The 25,180-nt window shown below is 39.2% G+C and overlaps 1 protein-coding gene across 5 annotated transcripts in view; it reads left to right on the forward strand.

The window, feature by feature from the left end:
• LOC134336380 (brain-specific angiogenesis inhibitor 1-associated protein 2-like) overlaps positions 1–25,180 on the forward strand; it is a 99,777-nt gene that overhangs the window by 61,752 nt on the left and 12,845 nt on the right. For all 5 annotated transcript variants that reach the window (XM_063030534.1, XM_063030536.1, XM_063030539.1 and 2 more), the window contains 3 exons: positions 14,173–14,325; positions 15,524–15,772; positions 24,375–24,564. In XM_063030534.1, the coding sequence (XP_062886604.1) occupies positions 14,173–14,325; positions 15,524–15,772; positions 24,375–24,564 (592 nt within the window). The remainder of the gene's footprint in view (positions 1–14,172; positions 14,326–15,523; positions 15,773–24,374; positions 24,565–25,180) is intronic.

Raw genomic sequence — 25,180 nt, forward strand, 5'->3', positions numbered from 1 at the left:
CCTTTTGAAAATCCAAATATACCACATCCACTGGTTCTCCCCTATCCACTCTACTAGTTACATCCTCAAAAAATTCTATGAGATTCGTCAGACATGATTTTCCTTTCACAAATCCATGCTGACTTTGTCCGATCATTTCACCGCTTTCCAAATGTTCTGTTATCACATCCTTGATAACTGACTCCAGCAGTTTTCCCACCACCGACGTTAGGCTAACCGGTCTATAATTCCCCGGTTTCTCTCTCCCTCCTTTTTTAAAAAGTGGAGTTACATTAGCCACCCTCCAATCCTCAGGAACTAGTCCAGAATCTAACGAGTTTTGAAAAATTATCACTAATGCATCCACTATTTCTTGGGCTACTTCCTTAAGCACTCTAGGATGCAGACCATCTGGCCCTGGGGATTTATCTGCCTTCAATCACTTCAATTTACCTAACACCACTTCCCTACTAACATGTATTTCGCTCAGTTCCTCCATCTCACTGGACCCTCTGTCCCCTACTATTTCTGGAAGATTATTTATGTCCTCCTTAGTGAAGACAGAACCAAAGTAATTATTCAATTGGTCTGCCATGTCCTTGCTCCCCATAATCAATTCACCTGTTTCTGTCTGCAGGGGACCTACATTTGTCTTTACCAGTCTTTTCCTTTTTACATATCTATAAAAGCTTTTACAGTCCGTTTTTATGTTCCCTGCCAGTTTTCTCTCATAATCTTTTTTCCCCTTCCTAATTAAGCCCTTTGTCCTCCTCTGCTGAACTCTGAATTTCTCCCAGTCCTCAGGTGAGCCACTTTCTCTGGCTAATTTGTATGCTTCTTCTTTGGAATTGATACTATCCCTAATTTCTCTTGTCAGCCACGGGTGCACTACCTTCCTCGATTTATTCTTTTGCCAAACTGGGATGAACAATTATTGTAGTTCATCCATGCAACCTTTAAATGCTTGCCATTGCATATCCACCGTCAATCCTTTAAGTGTCATTTGCCAGTCTATCTTAGCTAATTCACGTCTCATACCTTCAAAGTTACCCCTCTTTAAGTTCAGAACTGGAAAGGAAAAGGGAAAATGCTAGAATAAAAATGGGGCAGGAGGGGGAGGAGGAGAGAAGAGATAAGTTACTTCGGAAAAAATAAGTTACCTCAAACAATCTAACAGGAGGGGGTAATCACTACCCCAGCTCTAGGTTGACTCATTATAGATCCTAATGGTCAAGGGTAAGAATAACCTTGTATAGCACTCTTTGGAGCAGTGCAGTTGTCTTAGTCTGTTACTGAAAGTGCTCTGTTCAGCTAAAGTGGCATGCAGAGGGTGAGAAGCATTGTCCAGAACTGCCAGGATTTGCTGTAGGGTACTTTGTTCTACTGCAGCCTCAAGTATGTCCAGTTTGACTCCTATAACAAAGCCAGCCTTTCTAATCAGTTTATTGAGCCTTTTGGCATCACGTTTTGATGCCATTGCCCCCCGTACTCCACCGCATAGAAGATTGTACTGGCAACAACAGACTGGTCAAACGTGTGAAGGAGAGGCCTGCATACTCCAAAGGACCTCAGTCCTCTCAGGAACCAAAGGCAACTCTGGCCTTTTTTGTACACAGCCTCTGTGTTGGTGCTCCACTCAAGTCTATCATCCAGGTGCATGTCCAGGTACTTGTAGGTCCTCACCACATCCATGTCCTCACCATCAACAGTAACAGGGAACAGTGCAGGCCTAGTCTTCCGAAAGTCCATCACCATCTCCTTTGTCTTACTGATGTTAAGCTGCAGATGATCCAGTTTGCACCATTTGACAAAGTCCTGCTCCAGTGTCCAGTATTCATCCTCCTGTCTTCCCCTTGTACACCCAACTATTGCTGAGTCATCACAGAATTTCTTAAGATGACATGACTCTGTGTTGTATCTAAACTGAAGTAGTTAACATTCAGAGTGCAAATAAGACAGAATTGTTTAGTTGCAGAGACATCAGATCATTTCATATAGAGCAAGATATATTACCATGGAAAGAATGTGTAAATCAGGATGAAGATTTTGTACCAGCATTGTGTGACAGGAAACCACAGTTGGTCAGCAAGCATGGATAATGGGTGAATATCATTTTAGAAGTTAAGTTGGGTGCTGGAATATTTTGGAATTGTTGGGAGAATTGCTGGAGGAAGTTGAGAGGAGGGGCTTTGGAATAGTTCTATCTAGATGTGAGCATAAATAAGCTTCAGTTGGTTAATCTTGTTATTTCCTCTGTTAATTACTGGGTAAATTATACCTACAAAATTTGTCTATTTTTATTTTTTATTACTTAAAGTGGTACTGCATAGTCGATGTATTTAGAAGCTGGTTTGTGCTCTTCAAGTTTCCTGTTTTTTGGAATCCGAAAGACAGATTTTTAAAAAGGCAGGCAGTTGGTTAGGCTATTTTATACCACATTCAATAGAAGGAATTGTACACAGCTTTTCTTTTTAACTTTAGTTGGCCAGTGAACAAACTGATTAGAAAGGCTAGAGAATAAGTATTTGGAAGAATACTGAAGTGTAGTAATGTGTGTGTCTGTGCACTTGCTGATTAAAATTTGTGTAGTGTATTCAGTGCCATGGAGACAACCATATTTAGGCTTTCTGGCAGAATGCGCTGTTGTTATGACGTGTTGCTGCAAATCCTATGGCAGTATGATGTGTTATCACACCACTGGCAAGGACCACATCAGCTACGTACAAATGTGCTTATTAAAATTCATAGTGCTGAAGCTTTTGCACTTGCGTTTCGCACACAGGAACACTGACTGCTGAGTCTGCACTACACTTCAGCGCAGAAGGGCACTGGTTCCTTCTCAAGAAAAATAGCTTGCCTCAACTCGTCGTACCCTCTTCCATCCTCCACCCTTCCTTGGCCAAAAAACAGTTAACATTAATTATAAGCCAGTCAGTAAAATTTAAATTATATGTATAGGTTATAATTTTAAATATTTTCCCACATTATTTTGTTTCATCTGTCCGTTTTTAACAGTTGGTTGATGGCCTTTTTCCATTGGCATACTTTACACTATACTCCATGATCTGACCAATGTATTAGTTGATTCCTAGCTTCTCTTCGTGGAATCTGGTATCCAAACAGCTCTTGAGAAAAACACAGGCTTAAACCTCGGTTCTCCTTGTGCATAATCTTATCTGGTGACTTCATTCTATCTTTGAAATGGCTAGAACTCCAAACAAATGATGCACAGATAAACCATTAAAGTGGGGTCACAGGCAAATAGGGTTGTAAAGAAAGCTTTTGGCATGTTGGCCTTCATAAATAAATGTCTTGAGTACAGGAGATGGGATGTTATGTTGAAATTGTATAAAACATTGGTGAGGCCTAATTTGGAGTATCATCTGCAGTTCTGATTACGTACCTACAGAAAAGATGTAAATAGGGTTGAAAAATTACAGGGAGTATCTTCAAGGATGTTGCCATGTCTGGAGGACCTGAGTTATAAGGGAAGATTGAAAAGGTTTGGACTTTACTCCTTGGACCGTAGGAGAATGAAGGGAGATTTGATAGAAGTATACAAAATCATGAGGAGTGTAGATAGGGTAAATGAAAGCAGGCTTTTTCCAGTGAGGTCTGGTGGGACTACAACCGGAGGTCGTGGGTTAAGGGTGAAAGGTGAAAAGTTTAAGGGGAACTTGAGGGGGAACTTCACTCAGAGGGTTGCAGGAGTGTGGAATGAGCTGCCAGCACAAGTGCTGCATGCAAGCTTGATTTCAACATTTCAGAAGTTTGGTTAGGTATATGGATGGAAGGGATATGGAGGGCTATGGTTCCGATGCAGATTGATGAAAGCAGGTAGTTTAAATGGTTTGGCACAGGCTGGGTGGGCCAAAGGGCCTGTTTCTGTACTGTGACTATATTTAATATAAAAAAAAAACTACATGTCAGAAAATGTGATTGACGGAGACTGACAATTCCCACATCTGGGACTGTTAGTGTTTATATAAAAAGAACACTTTCAGTTGCAGTCAGTTCTTTTTGCTTACTGAGTGCAGGGGACAACCTGGAAAACCAATTAGTACCCACTGCTGTCAGATCCACAGCTACATCAACATCTGTGGGTTTCACAGCAATGGGAAAACAGAATGTTTGACTAGTATGAGAGATGAGCATTTGACTTGTACATTCTGACACTCAGAAGTCTAGCTTTAAAGTTCTGAACAATAAGATTGTGTTTAGTATTTAAGTGCACATTGATGTACATGAAATTAAGAGAGGTTTTTTTTCCCAACTAATATTTTTGAGGAATATCTGAATATAATGAAATAATTTCCTCCTGAATTAATTTGGACTGCACCTTGGCCAAGAGCACATGCAAAATCAAAATTACAACGTGTCACTTTACTCCTTCATTGTGCCTTCAATTGATGTGCCGATTTGTTGTAGTTAAAGATTTTTTTCAAAAGTGAATAGAAAAATTTTGAGTTTACAGTGGAGATGCTCAAATCCAGATTTGAAAAGTTATTACAAATAACCAGTTTTTCTCAAAACAAAACAAAATTAGTAAATTCATTTATAGGTAAAATTAAAATCTTAAAAAAACATGACAATTTCTTAAGGCATTTTGGCAAATATAATAATTTTGTTTTGTGGAATTAGAAAAAAAAATAAGAGTTTGATGTGAATGTAGGATATTCCCAGTAATTTGATTGTCTTTCCTCTTTGGGATTCTCCAACCTGACAGCATGGACATGGATTTCTCTAACTTCTGGTAACCCACTCCCCTCTGTCTCTCTCTTCCCCCCACCCCATCACTCCAAACCCTTGTCCTTCTCCTTGATCTGCCCATCACTCCAATATTTTTTCCTCCAGTTTCCCTCCTCACCATCTTCCCTTTCTTCCTTGGTCTACTGTCCTCTCTTACAAGATTCATCTCCCATCCTTTGTCACTTCTGTCTATCACCTCCCAGCTTCTTGCATCATTTTCACTCCCCCTCACCTGCATCCATCTATTACCTGCCAGCTCTTGCTCCACCCTCTTTTTATTCCTGGTTGTTTCCACTCCTTCCTTCCAACTCTGAAGTGTCTATCCAAAATGTAAACTGTCCATTTTCCTCCACAGATGCTGTCTGACCTGCTGAGTTTCTCCAGCTTTTTGTGTGTTGCTCCTGATTTGCAATATCTGCAGTCTCTCTGTCTTCAGAGTATGAAATTTTTATCAGCGTTATTAATTTTATTCTGAGTTAGTAGGACCAAATAGTTGGGACACTAAAACAAGTACTGCATCTTCCCAGTTTTCGTCAGTACCCTTAATTACAATCCCATCCACTTCTCTGGAATTGTAGTCCTAAATTAATCACTGTATTTGAAAACTTTTTGAATGTAACTTTTTAAAAGACTAATATGAAAAGTAATTTTACCTTTCCTCTCCCCTCCCCACCTTCCTTGCTCCATGTATTGTAAAGCCACCACCTACAGTGTGAGTCATACAAATTTAAGTTGCTAGCTGTGTATCATCAAAGATATTGGAAGGTTGTCATAACAGTTTAAATCTATTAAATGCTCAGTATAGGTGTGCAGGTTCCAAGGATATTAGAATCACTGCAAGTACAATTTTTCAGAATTTTTTTTAGGACTTCCTTATAATGGAAGGTTTTAGTCTGACAAATCTTGACAGTTTGACAGATTAAGTTCTTATTACATGGTGATGTTCCTCCTTTTACAACTGTGTGAAATGATGTGTAGGGAAAATATGATAAATCAGATAAAATGGAATCACCCCATGAATGGACTGAAAGAAATATGCTTTTCAAATTAAAATTTTCTGTCATTGGGATTCCTTGTCCACATCATTTTGATTTTACATTTTACCACAGTCAAAAGTAATTTTTTTCTTTACACCCTTGATTATTATGAGAAATCAAGGATTATTTTTATATTGTATAGAACTTTTTAATTTCCCTAGCATTTAAAGTTCAAGTTTATCATGATTTCAACCAAAGAAATATATATATATACAGTATATAAAATTCTCTTCTGTCTCTCCCTCACACATGTTCCTCCAGACAATACACAATACTGTACACAATACAGTACCTGTAACTCTCACACAACTCATAAAGTAATATTGCTGCAAATAATGTGCATCTACATCACAAGTTTATAGAGTAAACACTATAATATTACTGGTGCTTCATAAATGGTGTGAGCTGGGTAGCGGCAGGGAGTTCAGTTGTCTCACGGCTTGGGGGAAGAAGTTGTTTTCAATCCTAATAGTCCTTGCCCTATCTCCTGCCTGATAGGCCATGCGAACACAGCACTCCTGGTAAGCATCTCAGATTGGTGGAAGAGACACACCGATGATCCCCTCAGCAGTCCTCACAATCCTTTGTAGTCTGTTACAGTTAGATGCCATGTAATTCCCTTACCAGACAGTGATGCAGCTGGTCAGGATACTCATCTTTAAAGACCTGTGTATTTGCACATAAGGTTTTTATGACCTTTTTTAAAATGGCTTTTAATATGCATTTTCTTTCCAGATTTTCTCATTCAAAATGCTTTATAACCCTGTTCCTCCTTTGACTTGCCTGTTTTCCTAAATTGTTCCATATTCTTACAAAACTTTTTGCTCTTTGACATCACTTCTTATGACTTTCATAGTCTTAGTAGGGATTTTGCAACCTCACATCACAAGACATAGGAGCAGAATTAGGCTACTTGGCCCATCAAATTAGCTCCGCCATTCTACCAGGGCTGATTTATTATCCTTCAACCCTTTTCTTCTGTCTTCTATCCGTAACCTTTGGTGCCCTGACTTATCAGCCTTCACTTTAAATATATTCAATGACTTGGCTTCTACAGCTGTTCGTGGCAATGAATTCCACAGATTCACCACCCTCTGGCTAAAGAAATTCTTCCTTCTGTCTGTCTTAAATGGGTGTTCCTCTATGGAGGCTATGGCCTCTGGTGCTAGACTCACCTGCTATAGGAAACATTCTCTCCACATCCACTCTATCTCGGCCTTTCAATATTCGATAGGCTTCAACAAGGTTCCCTCTCATTCTTATAAACTCCAGCAAGTACAGGCCCAGAGATATCAAACACTCCTCATGCAATAACCCTTAATTCCCCAAATCATTCTCGTGAACCTCTCTGGATCCTCAAATGAAGTTGGGTTGATAATTTACAGGGAATATTGCCACATGGGGATTGGAAGTTGTAGCAATAGTATAATCAAGGCTATGCCCTCTTGCTGCTACCATCAAGCAGGTGATACAGAAGCCTTGGGTCCCACACCACCAGGTTGTGTAATGGTTATTATAACTATCAGGTTCAGCAAACTTTGATTTTTTTAAACCCTCTGTTTCCAAGTCTAAATTATCTGTGTGCTTATGGTTTTATTTGTACATGCCATGCCGTGGAGCATGACTCACTATTTTTGTTTTTACTGACCAAATCTCTATTACTTAAAACTTTTTTTGTTTGCTGACTGGAAACATTACTCTTTTGTTACATGTCTGTAACTTCACAATAAACCATTTGGAACAGTTTTGAGTATAAAAATAATTCTATTATGTCCCCCTGTGATTTTTCAAATGTAGTTATCTGAACTGCACCCACTGAAGTTGTATTCTGTTATTTCTTCCAAAAATTATTATAAATGATTTGGCATTTCCCACAGCTACTGCAAGATAATGCTGAGGGAACCATGAATGGAAGCCCATGTCATTACACTAGGCTACTGCACACTTCAGGATGATTTTTACCCCATTAATGAAGATTCAGCTAATCGAGCTTTTAAAATAAGTAGGATCATTTATAGTAGTATTTTGTGATTGCTGGTTGCAATTACGAGAATGGATTTTCTGTGTGTGTTTTTATTTGGCTAATGTTGAATGCCCAATTGAAATGAAATTTTAGTGTTCAGTGCAAAACAAGATCATTATTTTTGCAGTTATCATACAGGCCATTTCCTGTCATTCAAAATAGATATAACCATTTGATACAGCAGCAGAATGGCACCTTTTTGTTAAAGGTTTTACATTTTTAAAATTTTCATTAAATGTGTATCAGTTGTTTAATTGCATTATGGGTTGGTATGACAACCTTCCAGAATTACTTGATCAAAAGTTGTCTGTTTAAGCTGGGCACTGCTGCCCACCAGTTTGTTGTGGTAACATTCCAAACTTGACAGCTGCTTCATGGGAGCTGACAATTCAACAGTCATCACCAAAACAAGACCAGTGGCCCTTTATTTCTGCTAATGATGGACCAGCCTAAAAGGGCTTCATGGTCATCCTGTCTAATTAATGTTACCTTTAGCATCATCCTGACACAAGGTATTGTTGAAGCCAAGACATGGGAATGATTAGTGCAAGACAGCATCCAGTCTGGCAGTGGCTGTGAATGATATCTGAGTGTCTGGTTAAAGAATGTTTGGGTGGTGTGTCACCTTGATTATGGATCATTGTGCTGTATCTTTCATTCTTTTCCACCACCACCTCTATATTATATTGAATGCACTCTATTGCATTGGATAGTACAATGGTATAATTAGAAATGCAGAATCTTAATGAGAATTTATTTGTAGATTGGTAGTAACAATCATTGTAACTCCCAATTATTGTTTCTATAGAATGGATAACTGTGTTTAAGATGTTTCTAAAAGTGTCTAATTAATCTGTAATTGTAGTTCAAGCTTCAAAGATCATAATCCAATTTGGCAAAAGTTCTTGTGTCAACCACACAAGTTTTCAAATTGCTTTTCTCTTTCTCTCCTCCTACACTGGTTTACTGAGGCAATGTAGAGGAGGAGGGAGAGTTGGCTGTTGGCATCTGCTTCATTCTACCTCAACTGCAATTAAACTGATTTGGAAGACGTTGAAAGGCAAATAGTTAGATGAAGGCCTGAAATATTGCCTTTAAAACATTGCCTTTAAAACATTTCTATAAGTAACCGCCTCTACATTTGCAGTAGTGCAATTGGTGATGGAGGAGAACAGTGTCACACCAGTACGTGTGCTCATTGACTCAGTAAGTCCAAAGGTAACTATACTCAGTGGATAATGGCTCATGGATTGAATGCTGTGTGCCTATTTTCATGCCAAATGTCCTTAGTGCACTCTAATATCTTTTTCTTGATCTTGTACATTGATCAGCTGATAGAACAATGTATCAGTAGTGAGTTTCTGTATGTTTAGTTTATCTGATTTCAGTAGGTTTCGTTTCTTAAGCAATGCTGTTCCCAGCTATGAAAAGAATTTCAGCTATGACCTATTTCCTGTAGCTATGGCAACAGCCCATCATGAGATTTTTAATGGAAAACAATTTGTTATGGAAAATATTTCCATGCAATAACTGAAGATCAAAGATGTTTAAGGAAATCTTTCTAGTTAAAAGGACCACTAAAAATATTATTGTAGGTAGAGTGAAGTGCCCCTCAGCACAAAAACTTAGGATTGTTTTAAGTTCAAATGAGCAGGTATGATGAGCATTATGTTTGTATAATCAGTTTCTGTTAAACTTGTTTCTGAAGTTGTGCACAGTTTGCCAATCCATCCTCTATTGTGGTGCTGTTTTATCCATTCTCTCACAGGTAACTTTCAATTTCTAATGTCCAAATAAACACAGATTGGATTTGGAGTTGATGCTAAATTATGTGCATTGTAGCATAGCTGTTAGCATAATGCTATTACAATGCCAGAGACCCAGGTTCAATTCCACTGCTGTCTATAAGGAACTTGTACGTTTTCCTGTCACCACAAGAGTTTCTACTGGGTGCTCCAGTTTCCTCCCACATTCCAAAGACAGATGGGTTAGTATGGTAATTGGTCACGTGTGTAATTGGGCAGTACGAGCTCTTTGTGCTTGGAGGGCCTGTTACTGTGCTGTAACTGTAAATAAGTAAATCTTTGACTGAAGTTTTAAGTCTTTTGAGTGAAAGTATTTTTAATAAACATTTCAATTTTAAATTTAAATTCACAATTCGTCACTATTCCCTGCTAAATCCCAAATAATCTCGTGGGAGTTTCAATTTAGAAATATGTAACTAAGTCATAATTCTCTTTGCACAGGTTCATAAACAAGGTAATGGTGTACTTTTCTATCTGGAAGTGAAAAATCATGTTTGCTTCCATCTGTGAATGAACATAGAACATAGAATAGTACAGCACAGTACAGGCCCTTGGGCCCACAATGTTATGCCGACCCTTAAACCCTGCCTCCCATATAACCCCCCACATTAAATTCCTACATATATCTGTCCAGTAGCCTCTTAAATTTCACGAGTGTATCTGCCTCCACCACTGACTCAGGCAGTGCATTCCACGCACCAACCACTTTCTGAGTGAAAAAAAACCTTCCTCTAATATCCCCCTTGAACATTCTATCCCTTACCTTAAAGCCATGTCCTCTTGTATTGGGATGTGGTGCCCTGCAGAAGAGGTGCTGGCTGTCCACTCTATCAATTCCTCTTAATATCTTGTATACCTCTATCATGTCTCCTCTCATCCTCCTCTCCAGAGAGTAAAGCCCTAGCTCCCTTAATCTCTGATCATAATGCATACTCTCTAAAGCAGGCAGCATCCTGGTAAAGCAACACACATCAAAGTTGCTGGTGAACGCAGCAGGCCAAGCAGCATCTCTAGGAAGAGGTGCAGTCGACGTTTCAGGACGAAGGGTCTCGGCCTGAAACGTCGACTGCACCTCTTCCTACAGATGCTGCTTGGCCTGCTGCGTTCACCAGCAACTTTGATGTGTGTTGCTTGAATTTCCAGCATCTGCAGAATTCCTGTTGTTAGCATCCTGGTAAATCTCCTCTGTATCCTTTCCAATGCTTCCGCATCCTTCCTATAGTGAGGCGACCAGAACTAGACACAGTACTCCAAGTGTGGCCTAACCAGAGTTTTATAGAGCTGCATCATTACCCCGTGACTCTTAAACTTTATCCCTCGACTAATGAAAGCTAACACTCCATAAGCTTTCTTAACTACCCTATCTACCTGTGAGGCAACTTCACGGATCTGTGGACATGTACCCCCAGATCCCTCTGCTCCTCCACACTACCAAGTATCCTGCCATTTACTTTGTACTTGAAGTTTCCAAGAAATTTGCCTTATCTATGCTACATTGATCACTGTTGATCTGAACCAATAAAATGCATTACAAACAAGAGAAAATCTACAGATGCTGGAAATCTGAGCAACACACACAAAATGCTGAAGAAACTCAGCAGGCCAGGCAGCATCTTTGGAAAAGTGTACAGCCAATGTTTCAGGCTGAGACCCTTTTGTAGGCCTGCTGAGTTCCTGCAGCATTTTGTGTGTGTAGCAATAAAATGCATTGACTTTTTGCACTTTATTTTAGTGCAGTACTTTCAACACTTCTCTGATTACGCTGATATACCTTAATGAAGACTGCAAATTTGGCTGTTCTTCACATCTTAGTCAGTAGATACTAACGGTCTACTTGTGTACAGGAAAGTAGACCATTAGTATCTGAAGAAAAGGCCTATGTTATTTAGAGCAAGGTTAGATGTATAATAAATGATTGTTTACTCAGTCTTTCCCTACTACCATTTTTTTTATATCATCCATTGCAATAGACACAGTTTGTATTCAATATAGTTGTTAGAAATTGGATATAAAGTTTGTCAAATATTTTTGTGGGTTCGGTTTAAACCTCTGCTTTTCTATGTCATATTCCAAGCTGCATCTTAAAACCTGCCAGTTGGATTCAGCTCTTCCTTGTCTGCCATTTGTCCTTGTGCAGCTTAATGCTCAATTTTATTTGAGAATGTTCTTCTGAAACACCTGGATACATTGTTATGCTAAAAGCACCACATAAATGCACACTGACTGTAAATTGTTCTTTACATTTGTACTTCATTACCTGTATTTTAACTCTTTCCCTTCACATTTCAAGAACATGGATTGAGAACAAAGAACCATAACGCTGAACTGTTTGTGTGAACATATTTGAAAGTTTATGGCAAATAATAAACAGAGATGAAATTCAAGCTTCTTAATTTGGAGTATAATATTTAGCATTTTTTTAAAGAATTCTGTCAGCCAAAATTTTGTTTGAGCGTCAATAGGCAGTGACTCCAATTTGGATGCTTTTTGAAAGTTCTAATTCTCAAACTTCTATTAGGAGCTGCAAGTAAGCGCATTTAGAGGAGAGTTTAAATAAGGTCACTTTTTTTTTGTCAGATTTACTTGATTTGATTAGCCGTGGCAGAATTGTGGCTGGTACAATTCTGGCTCATGGACCAAAGGGTATCTATCTGGTCTGATTGTCTAAATTGTGCACTGGGCTCCATAACTGAAATCAGCTATACCAGTTACTGAGCCTCCATTGGAAAATTAAGCTACTTTTAGATGGAATTGTCAAATCAATCATATTGAGAGGTATCACCTGTCAATATGACTAGAAGTCTGAGGTAAAAGGAATAGTGTTAGATTTTTTTTTGCTGGAATGGAAGTTGCAGGAGTTGGAAAGTGGAGGCACTTTTAATTTCTTTGTGACCATTTCATAGAACAGGATAGCCGGGGAACACCTTTCAGCCCATTTTGTCTGTGCTATTCCTAATGCAGAACCAAACTAATCCCATTTGCCTATCCATGGTCTATTTCCCTGTACTCCCTGCATATTCACGTGCCTGTGTTTGCCTTCATATCTGTGTCCACCACTTAGCCCGGCAGTATATTCCAGGCACCTACCACGCACTATGTATATAAAACAAAAATAGTGAATCTCCTTTAAACTTTACCCCTCTCATGTTTAAGCCATCCCCTCTAGTATTTGACATTTCCACTCTCTACCATATCTATGCCCCTCATAATTTTATCTGCTTCTGTCAGGTCATATTTCCGCCTACGACACTCGAAAGAAAACATTCCAAAGCAAACTTCTCACATTATTAGATGAAGAGCATATTTTAAATTACGGTGCTTAATCAACTTGTTTTGGAGGGAGATTTAGGAATTCTTTATTAAAGTTTACTGAACTCATTAAAATTTTATTTCTTCTAACACCATGTTTGTTTCCACTTTGGCTGTGTATTCAAACTCCCACATTAGAGGGAATATGTTCATGGCTGAGCACAGCAACAAACCTGTCGAATAACTTCCATCCTGCAGAATTTTATGAAGTGATTTAGCAATTGTTTGCTTTAATAACTTTTATTTCATTAAAAAATATAATCTTTTATATTCCATTTCTGAGTACTAAGGCTTGTGTTTGAACAGAATACAAAGATGGCCTTTTAGAACAAAGATAAAGAGAAGTTTATTTAGCCAGAGGGTGATGAATCTGTGGAATTCATTGCCACAGACAACTGTGGAGACCAGATCATCAGGTATATTTAAAATGGAGATTGATAGGTTCTTGATTAGTAAGGACATCAAAGATTGTGGGGGAAAGATAGGAGAATGAGTTTGAGAGGGGTAATCAAATTGCCATGATGGAATGGTGAAGCATACTTGATGGGTGAATGACTTAATTCTGCTCATATGTCTTACGGTCTAATATTTTTGAAGTAGTCTTAAATATTTGAACCATATTGCAAATGCCTATAATATTCATACTGCGCAGACTCCACAAGAGCTTAATTCCCATTTTAGAAAGTTGTACATTGCATTCAATAAAACTGAAAATTAGTTGCCTAGAAAAATGAATAACCACATTCTATAGGATTGTCATATAAGCTCCTCAGGAAGTTGTTTGAAGATCTTTATGATGGCACCGTTGCCATTATGTTGCTTATGACACTTTTGTGTGCTTCTGATCCAAGCAACACTTCTGTGGAGATGCAAGTTGCTTAGAGTAGTTAGGATTCTATATTTTAACACAGCTTGCACTTTGATTGCACTGAAATGGAGCACTTTTGAATTATTTATATTTACATATAGAAAATGCTGCCAACATTTATTATCTGAGCCAAATTCTGATAAATTAAGGAGTCTGAATATTCAATAAATTGATCACAATGGAGCTATTCTATTGGAAACTGTGCCATGTAGTGTTTCCTTGATTAATGTCCGTACACTCCCAAGCTGCAGTTGAAATTCTGAAATATTTAACAATGTGCATTAAAAATTAAATGTTATCTAGATAATGCCAACTATCAGCCAGCCCTGGTAATTATAATTGGAAATGTTTTCATTATAGTCTAATTAGTTTAAAATTCTTCCTCCTCTCCCTTTCCTGTAGTATGCAGAGACGATAAGCAAAAAGCAAGTGGATCTGGACAGCTTTGTTGGAAGTGGATACAAAACAGCATTGAGTGAGGAACGTAGGCGGTATTCCTTTTTGGTGGAAAGGCAGTGTACGGTTGCCAAGAATAACATGGTGTACCATAGCAGGGTAAGTATTTTGAAAATCCTTGTATCAACTGCAGTGGTTTTTCAGTAATGTTTGAAGAGGAATAAAGAAAGCAGACAATTCCTTTTTGTTCTGTTTCTCTACTGGTCATCTAATGGTGAGGATTTGTTCTACACATACCAGTAGGTCATTATTTTGTAATTAAATTTACTACTTAAGGTTAGCAAGGTCTCCGTGGAGTTGGTCATCACACCTGAGCTCTATTGGTGTTTAAGGATGTCTCCTGATCAGGTTAAGTATCACTGGCATATGTAATGAAATTTGTTTTGTGGCAGCAGTACATTGCAATACATATTATAATTTATAGTTTTTATTTTTTAATTTGAAAAATTAAATATGTACTGCAAAAAGCAAGGGGAATAAGTACGGAGGTAGTGTTCATGGGTTCATTGTCCATTCAGAAATCTGATGGTGGGGGAGAAGAAGCTGTTCCTGAAATGTTGAGCGTGTGTCTTCAAGCTTCTGTACCACCACCTTGGTGGTAGCAATGAGAAAACGACATGTCCTGGGTGATTGGTGTGCTTACTGATGGATGCTCCCTTTTTGGGTCATCACCTTTTGAAGGTGTCCTGGAAGCTGGGGAGGCTAATCTGTACTGGGAGAGTTGTCATCCTGCATGAGATTATTTAACTGAGTACAGGCTGTGATATGGATTCTTTCCATTCTACTTGAGCATTAGTATTTACAGAGTGTAATGTGGGAGTAGTTCCACATAAGCAATGGAGAACTCCTGTAGTTGCACTAGTACCCACCTTTCATAAAATGTTACTGTTTCTTTGCAAATGCATCTTTAACTTAACAAAGAACAGTGGGGCACTGAACAGGCCATTCAGTCCACAATATTGTTCTGACCTTGATGCCAATTTACACTAAGTGTCCTCCTAATATGTATAGTCCATATCCCTCTATTCCCTACATAGTTGTATGTCTATTAAAAGCCTCTTAAACTCCACCAAATTGCCTGCTTCCATTACTATCCTGCAACCTATTCAAGGCACTGACCTCTCAAGGACCTGGTTAATCCTAAAGAACGATCTCAGCCTGAAGCATCAACTATATATTCCTCTCCATAGGTGCTGCCTGATCTGCTGAGTTCCTTCAGTATTTTGTGTGTATTTACCCTAAAATATTTTACTTTGGAATTGTTGATTTCACTCTTTAAATTGGTTTTCTTTTATAGGGCAAGGACATGGTAACACAAAAGCTTCCTGGTTGGCAACAGGCTTGCAGCGACCCATCCAAAATTCCTGATCATGCAATATCATTGGTGCAGCAGATGTCCTCTGGCAACGGAGGAACACTTGCCTCTGATCCTGCTGCCGCTGCCAAATCGGGGATAATCATCTCCGATCCCATTCCTGGTGCTAAACCTCTACCTGTACCACCAGAGCTTGCACCCTTCGTTGGAAGCAATATGGGTCACAATGCTGTAAGTAGCAATTATTATTGTTGTCAGTAATATAGCTGTACAGCTCTATTATATATGCAGAGTAACTTCTATATTGCCAAATAATCTGCTGTATTCATTAACTAGTTGAATTATGTTCCCATTATGGTTTGATAGGTACCAGTATCATCTCTCAGACAAATAATTATCAATTCAAGTCACTTCTGGAAGCATGAACTTGGAAATATGGCTGATTTCCCCTCGTGCTGCAGATGAAATGTTAGACTACCTGACCTCTAGTCAGCCTGGAAGACCCCCCCCCCCCCCGCCCCACCACTTCACATTTCGGCTTTGAAAAATAGAAAGTCAAGTCAAGACACTTTTTATTGTCATTTCGACCATAACTGCTGGTACAGTCCACAGTAAAAACGAGATGTTTTTTCGGGACCATGGTGCTACACGAACAATACAAAAACTACACTGAACTACGTAAAAAAACAACACAAAACTACACTACACTACAGGACTGCATAAAGTGCACAAAACAGTGCGGATATTACAATAAATAAGAAACAAGATAATATGCACAGTAGAGGGCAGTAGGTTGGTGTCAGTCCGGGCTCTGGGTATTGAGGAGTCTGATGACCTAGGAGGAAGAAACTGTTACGTAGTCTGGCCGTGAGAGCCCGAATACTTTGGTGCCTTTTGCCAGGTGGCAGGAGGTAGAAGAGTTCGTATTAACGGTGTGTGGGGTCCTTCATAATGCTGTATGCTTTACGGATGCAGCGTGTGGTGTAAATGTCTGTAATGGCGGGAAGAGAGACCCCAATGATCTTCTCAGCTGACCTTACTATCTGCTGCAGGGTTTTGTGATCGGAGATGGTGCAATTTCCGAACCAGGCAGTGATGCAGCTGCTCAGGATGCTCTCTGTAGAATGCGGTGAGGATGGTGGGAGTGGTGGGAGATGGACTTCCCTCAGCTTTCGCAGAAAGTAGAGACGCTGCTGGGTTTTCTTTGCTATGGAGCTGGTGTTGAGGGACCAGATGAGATTCTCTGCCAGGTGAACACCAAGAAATTTAGTTGCTGTTAACGATCTCTACGGAGGAGTCGCCGATGTTCAGCGGAGAGTGGTCGGTCTGTGTCCTCCTGAAGTCAACAACCATCTCTTTTGTTTTGTTCACGTTCAGAGACAGGTTGTTGGCTCTGCACCAGTTCATTAGCCTTCCTCAATGTACTCACCAGTATTTATCCTTCAAGCAGAATCTCTAAGCCAAATCGTTTGGTCACTATCACATTGCTGTTTCAGTGTTGTAAATTCCTATTTTGTGGTGACATTTTTTAAAATGTTTTTCATTAACTGTAAGTGCTCAGGATAATTCCAAAAGGATTATGAAAAATCATATATATTTTTCCATGTTGTTTTTGTCTTTTGGCTCAAGGAATGTTCAGTATGATAGCTTAGCGGTTAACGTAACATTTGACAGCGCCAGCTTTTAAACATTCTCCCCTGTATATTTTGCTGTACATGTGACAAATAAAACTAATCTTAATAATCCAAACTACTGGTTACTCATCAGAAAGGCTATTGACCTGATACACAAACATTTTTTTCTCTTTCTGACTGGCTCATCTAGCACTTTATATATAAAAAAAAAAAAATTCTGATTTGCCTATTTGCAAATGGACCACGCCATGTCTAGGCAATTTTGTAATTGGGAAAGTAAAACTGACCTAATCTTATCAGTTTCAAATGAGTATCTTGCTGACTAATAAATTCTGTCAGGAGTCTCATCACCTCTTTCCACTTTTGCCCAACATATCAGGAAGCTTCCAAGAACCGAGTGAAGTAGTTTGGGGTCTGGTGTTCACTGCCTGACAGGATGGAGGAGATAGAAGCAGACATCACATCTGTATGAGTAGCTGAGTAGTTATTGTCCAGCAGCTGGAAAGTAAGAGTAGCCTAAATGGCTTCATTTTTGGCTGGCATGGACAATGGGTAGAGCAATAGCCTTATTCCTTTATCCTGATTCTACATGGATATGTTTAATGCATAATGAGAAATATAATTTATGGGAGTCTACTTGACTTATCATTTTCTTTCAAGAATTGTTTTACTTTGGAAGGTGGGTTTCCTCCTGGGTGGCCCAGTTTCCTGCCACATTCCAAAAAGACCTACAGGTCATTTATGGGTACGTTGAAACTTGGGAGCTGCCTTCTCGGACTGTGTTGGTCATTGATGCAAAATGACTCATTTCGCTGTATGTGATGTACATGTGACAGTGCTAATAAATCTAACCTTTAGGTGATCATAGATTATTTTTCCACAGAGTTAGTTATACCAACAGGTTTTGTTGCATTCCTTATTAGATAGAAATGAGAGCGCTCCCCAGAACTTGATTATTAAATATTGTTATTAATGTCAATCCCCACATAATTAATCTGAATACAGCCCAACCTAACTCAGTAACCTCCATATTTTTGATGCTTATGAGGCCTTGACAGGTCCCTTTAGAAAGGGTTGTGAAACGCTGTGACAGATTGTTTCTGTATTTAAAATGACAGTTATAATCATTTAAAATCATAAATACCGGTCGTAAAAACTATGCAGGTAAAATGTTGCTGGTTTCTTACTCATTGAATGGGAGAGTATTCATATACAGACAGAGCTGGAATACATATTCATAAAATATAAATCAATGTTAAATACTTAATGATATGTTTGTCAAATTATTTATGTATTCATATACTTTCCACCTTTGTTCCTTTCTTAAACTATAGCTAATCATTACCCCTGGAAACTGATGTTGGAGTTTGGCTTCTGGTATTTTCTTTAGTGGGAATTGAATAGCTTTCATACATGAGTCTATATGCCCTTTTCTACCTCCTAGAAAAGACTAAGGCATATTAATTGTAATTGCTCAGAATTATTCTTAAGCATCATTCAGTCGGGTGAAATTCATGATGTTGGTGCACCATGATAGGATTTGTTCAGTAAGGCCATCTTTTCTGATAAGTGGATACCTCTCATCATACTCTGTCAGGTCATATCTGATCCTCCTTCATTCCAGGGTAAAATGTCTAGGCAGTCTAACTCTTCCCCAGAACTAAAGTCCTCCAATCCAGGCTACATCCTGGTGAATCTCTGTACTTTCTCCAGCACAATCACATTCTCCCTACAGTATGGTGACTAGAACTACACTCCCAAGTATTTTGTAACATTGCAAATATATCTTGTGCCCTGATCTATGAAGACAAGTGTGTCGTACATGCACAGTTAAGGACATAAAGTTGCTGTGCGATCATAAAGATATTTCTGCAGTGCTTTTCATGTATTGTGTTTCTGTATACAGTGGCCACTTTATTGGGTACACGTGTTCATTAATACAGATCTAATCAGCCAATCACTTAGCAGCAACTCAATGCATAAAAGCATGCAGACATGGTCAAGTGGTTCAGTTGTTCAGAACAAACATCATAAATGGGAAGAAATGCGATCTAAGTAACTTTGACCATGGAATTGGTACCTGAATGGATGGTTGGAGTATCCAAGCTGCTGATGGGATTTTCACACGCAACAGTCTCTAGAGTTTACAGAGAATGGTGCAAAAACTTTCCAGCAAGCGGCTGTTCCTTGAGTGAATGAGAGAGGTCAGAGGAGAATGCCCAGTCTTCAAGCTGACAGGAAGCCAAATCACCGCATGTTGCGACAGTGGTGTGCAGAAGAACATTTCTGAATGTACAACAGATTGGACCTTGAAGTGGATGGTCTAACGTACACTCAGTGGCCACTTTGTTAGGTACAGAAGGTGTATATCCAATACCTCTTGCAGTGATATCACTATTACGTAGGAAGTGCAGCAGCCAGTTTAAGCATAGTAAGCTGTCCCAAGCAGTACTAATAATAGACAATTTATCTTTATAAATGTTGCTTAAGGGAAGAATATTTCAATACAGCTAGGATAACTCCTTTGCTCTCCTTTTGAAATACCAGCCCAGGATCTTGTGCATTATTTAAAAGAGCAAATGAGATTTTGAATTTATATCTCATTTCTCACATCCACTGCACTTGGTTAGATTATCAGACTGCATTTCTGATGAAGGGGCCTAAAACAGTAAGTCTGTTTTTGTCAGTGTGGGCGATGCCTGACCTGAGTATTTTTATTTCAGATTTGCAGCATCTGCTGTTTTTTTGCTTTTAAGCTTTTTGTGCTCAAGTCCCAGGGGCAGGGTTTGAATAAACAACTTGGGAGTTGAGGATGCTACCAACTGAGCTGTAACTAAAATTACTGATTTTTTTTATGGGAAGCATTTTGCTTTTGGAGAAAATTGTATGCTAAATGTCAAATTAAATCTATTTACTCTGTGTAGTTAACTGAGGATGGAGGTCAGGCAGTGTGTTAGATATTCATGTAGTCTATTTTAGTCACTGCTCCTAAATTTACAACTTGGATGCAAGTATTTTAATGTTCACCTCTAAAGTTTGAGTATATTCTAGCAATTCTCTAGAGTAGTTCCCAAAAGGAAAGGTTAGGCAATTTCCATATGGCATTAATTAGTATTACTTTTCAAAATGTTCAGGGAATTGCACCAAAGCCATTACCTAGATGTATGGATTCCTGTGAATTAGGCGTTGCATGTCATTCAAATGTGCTTTGCTGTTTATATATAGAAATTTAGAGCTGCTCCTGTAATGAGATAAATTGTCTGCTGATTTTGAACTAGGACTTAAATAGCAAGTGCGTAGGTGAGTTTTTCAGCACTTCATATTGCTACCCCTTATTCGCTCTTATAATAGAAAAATCTCAATGGAACATGGTGATCTTTTACTTAAACTCCCTACCCTTGGTGATGAATCCTTTCAGTTATATGTTGGCTTAGTCCAACAATTTTTTTTTAATCAAGTGCTGCTTTAATGTTGCAGCAAGGGAAATAACTGGCTTCATCCGATTTGAATAATGCCTCCCATCAGCTAGATATTCTTGCAGTGACGACAGACATCAAGTGTCTGAGTCTAAAACCGATCAGGAAAGTAATTGCATGATGCTACCCTTGGCAAGGGGAAGGATTTTCAGGAGATTTGTCAATCTGCACATACTTTTTTATTAGAATATAAAGCACCTATGAATGAAATTTTTCATTCACTGTCCATCTAAGCAGTTTTGTTGAACACTTCCCAGACAGGCTGAGCACTGAGAAATTGAAGTACCCTGTGTTGCCTTTCTGATTTTATTTTACCTAAAAATAAATAAATTCAGACAAAAATTTAAGTAAATTTGTCTTGCTTTCGAACACTGGAAATTTCTTTCAGATTTAATATGTACCTGGATTTGTCTGGAAACCGTGTTACACACAAAAAAGCTGCTTTAGCAGCTGATTGGGTCAGGAGGGAAACAGGAAACTGGATAGTCGATGTTTTGGGTTAAGACCCTTAATCTGAACTGGAAAGAAAGAGTGAAATAGTTAGTATGTTAAAAAAAAAAGTGGAGAAATGTGACTGCAGGTGAAAGGTGCATCCTAGTGAAGGAGGAATGATGTCAGAAGCTGGAAGGTGATGGGTGGAAGTGACAAGAACTGAAGATGATGCAATATGATACGAGAGGGCAATGGAGCATGGAATAAAGGGGAGGAATGTGGGGGAGGGCAACCAGTGGGAGGAGTGGATGGCTGATGTAGAGTTATGATGGCCAGTTGGATCAGGAGGAGATGAGAAAAGACAGGAAAAAGAAAAACAAGGGATGAAGGGAGCACAATTACTGGAAGTTTGAGAATTCATTGTTCATGCCACCAGATTGGTGGAATGTGAGATGGTATGTTTCTATATCTAAAATAATTCAGTGGCAGTATTTTCGTTCTATCACTACAACATTTGAGTTATTTAATGGTTTCTGTTTTAATGCAGATAAGAATGAGTGAACATATCTTTTTGATTGAAGTGGGCATAATTTGATTGCACGTTTCAGTACTTGGTATTTTGCAGTTAGTTGATGGGAAAAAGTAATATATTGCAGAGTGATTCACTGGCAATGTGTATAGTTGACTCATTATGGATGTGGTTTATTATAATAAATTAGAATAAGCTACAAAAGGTATATTTCCCTTAGATTCACTAGCTTTGTTTTGCACTGAAACTTAATGATAAATTTCTTAAAGGGAGGATACCAGATTTCTTGAAAGTTGTTCTGGTTTTATATTCAGTTCTGATCCACTCATTATAGGAAGGATTTGGAAGTGCTAGAGAGCTTGCAGAAAATATTTACCAGGATCTGCCTGGATTGGAGAGCATGTCTTATGAGATTAGGATGAGTGAGCTAGGGCTTTTCTCTCTGGAGCGGAAGAGGATTGACAGGTATACAAGATGATAACAGGACAGCCAGAGACTTTTCCTTGGGGTGGAAATGGTTAATATGAGGGGAATAATTTTAAGATTGGAGGAAAGTATGGGGGGAATAGCAAAGGTAGTGTTTTTTTTTACACAGAGTGGTAGGTGCATGGAACACCTGCCAGGGGTGGTTGTAGAGGCAGATACGTTAGAGACATTTAAAAGACTCTTAGATATTCACATGAATGAAAGAACAATGGGGACCTATGTAGGAGGGAAGGGTTAGATTGGTCTTGGAGTATGTTGAAATGTGGGCACAACATTGTTGGCTGAAGAAGCTGTACTGTGCTGTACTGCTCTTTGTTCTATTTTCTCAGTATTGCATGAAGAGCTGGGCCTATCATTCCCCTTTTTCATCCTGCACATTTGATCCTGTATCAACAGTTATTAAAAACAGGATAGATTTTACAACTTGATAACAGTGCCAGGTGTCAGAGTAAATTGGTAAAGTTGCAGATGAATAGCTGAGGTTTGAACTCCATTCTCTAGGAATATTGCTGTGACAGTTTGGGCTGCACAACACTAATTCTTCAGGATGGTGTCAGGCATAAAATATAATACAGGGTAAAAATTAGTTGAGCTCCATTAGCAGAGAGAGTACAGGTGATTTAATTAAGATCTTTAAACATGAGAGCCAGGACAAAAGGCGCACAAACTAATTCCTTTGTGTGGTTGAAAGGTCTAGAACCAAGCATTGAACTGGAATAACAACTGATGTGCAGATATGGGCACTGAGTTCAATGCTGACTGGCACCTCCCACAATGCCACTGGTGCCAAACTGTATCCGTCTCAACTGTTCCTTTGGATTCATCAGCTGCGTCGGGAGGAGGAGACATGCTAGCTTGCTCTCCATAACATACTGCCCTGGCACGCGTATCATGTCGACAGCTGGGATGCAACATCCATGGTCGACCTTGAGGGCTCACTGCAGATGTGGGACATGTACAATACTTAAGTACTCAACTAGAAATCACTTCAGCAGTCAAGACTGGGAAAATGGATGTATCAGACAAGGGATTATGTGATGTTGATGTGAATAATAAACACTAGCTTGTATTGGTTAAAAGGCCAGTTTCTGTGCTGTAATTTCCATGTAGTATTGAATCTTTTGGATGAATTTTATGGTAAAATAAATGGATGTTTAAAAACAGATTGTTTCAATTACACAATATATAGTGATTTTATAAGGAGAAAAATTTACTTAAGGGTTTGTTTAGTTAACTGTTGTTCATCCATCATCGACATCGATGAGGATCTCAACACCAGATGGTGTCGAGACTAGCCCATGATTTGGATTTAAGTGAGGGAGGGTTGCGCAGCGTCAGCCTCACTCTCTCTTCCCAATTCCCATCTGGATCAAGTGTCTTGTCCTGCTCTACACGTTCCACGACGCTTGCAGAGACCGCTTTTCTTGACCGTTGGACTTTCCATTGGTCTCATCCGCTCAATTCGCCGGAGTCTGTCTTCACATGCTGTGATAGACAACTCCCTATCTCACCGAGGGTTTGAGACCCGTCGGCTACCCTCACCCGGTTTAGCCGGCTTGTTGAAGCCGTTGCCTGGGGTGTGGCCGATGTTGCATGCAAACAGCTACGGGGAGCCACAGGTGAGAGCTGAGTGCCAGGTGGGGACCAAAGGTGGACTAACTGCCTTGATAAGGACGCGACATGTTCCCCCACCAGAGGTGCGACCCCTCCCTGACACCCCATACACCCCATATACAGTAAATCCATTTTGAAGTATTGCACTTCAAGTGACTGAAGATCAAATTGTCATAAAGTTTTCAAACAGTTAACTTTATCTGGATTCTCGCAATATTTGACATACGCTAGAATATTATTTAGAGAGACAGCACAGTAATCGGCCCTTTTTGCTCAATGAGCGTGAGCCGCCCAATTACACCCAGGTGACTAATTAACCCAATAACAGGTTTACCTTCAGAATATGGGAGGAAATACAAGCATCTAAAGGAGACCTTTGTTATGGGGAGAGTGTACAAATTCCATACAGACAGTAGTAGAATTAAATCTGGGTCTCTGTTGCTGTAATGGCATTAATGTTAACCATTACGATACAATGTCGCCACCTATCACTGAGGGTCAAGTCATGAAATCTCTTCATTACAAATGAAGATAAATAAAGGAATACTGCTACCTCTGGACTTTATCATGCAGTTCTATGGATTATGTATTATATATTTTGAAAAAGCTAATTTATTTTCACACTATCAGATACTGAGTAATTATTCTTGTTTCTATTTCAGCGCATGACAGGCCAGGATGTTTCTGTAGTGCCTAATGGTGACCTATCCAACTCGCATCAAGTGGGCTACCAGCATCCTGCTCAACTGAAGCCACCGTCACCACCCCAACTTCCCAAACAGCAGGCTGAGGTCTACTCCAACACATTGCCGACACGAAAAGCAATGCCCTTGAAAGCCACCTCTTTGTTAGGTAAGTGACCAACAATCTAGACATTGCCTAATACTTAGAACAAATATTTAATGTGTTGCCAAGTGTACCTTGAACAACAGTCATGCACTGACTTGCATGCTATTTTAGTCATAAGCAGTATTTAACAAGGCGTGGACCTGATAGCAAGTAGTGCAAAATATACTTAACTCTTACACTCCTTAACACACTTGGGCAGCAAGGTGCAAATGAAAAATGCTGTTTATCACCTACAATCAAGGCAATCCAGTGGCAGTTGAACTTCTACATTTAAGGCACAAACTGTTACCACTTCAGTTATAATCTAACCACTTACTGCTGTTAAATTTTAGGTTCCTCCTGTTATAAAACTAGCTGCATTTAATTCCTTTGCATTGCACCTTGCTGTGGTGATAAGACCACAAGACATACTGTTGGAGCAAGTTAGGTCTTTCAGCCTATCAAATCTGCTCTGCCATTCCATCATGGCTGATTCATTAATCCTCACTACACCATTCTCATGACTTCTCCCTGTAACCTTTGACACCCTTAATAATCGAGCACCTAACAACCTCTGCATAAATATACCCAATGACTTGGCCACTACAGCCTTCTGTGACAATGATTTCCACAGATTCAC

Source organism: Mobula hypostoma, chromosome 22 (genome assembly GCF_963921235.1).
Source record: "Mobula hypostoma chromosome 22, sMobHyp1.1, whole genome shotgun sequence".
Taxonomy (NCBI): domain Eukaryota; kingdom Metazoa; phylum Chordata; class Chondrichthyes; order Myliobatiformes; family Myliobatidae; genus Mobula; species Mobula hypostoma.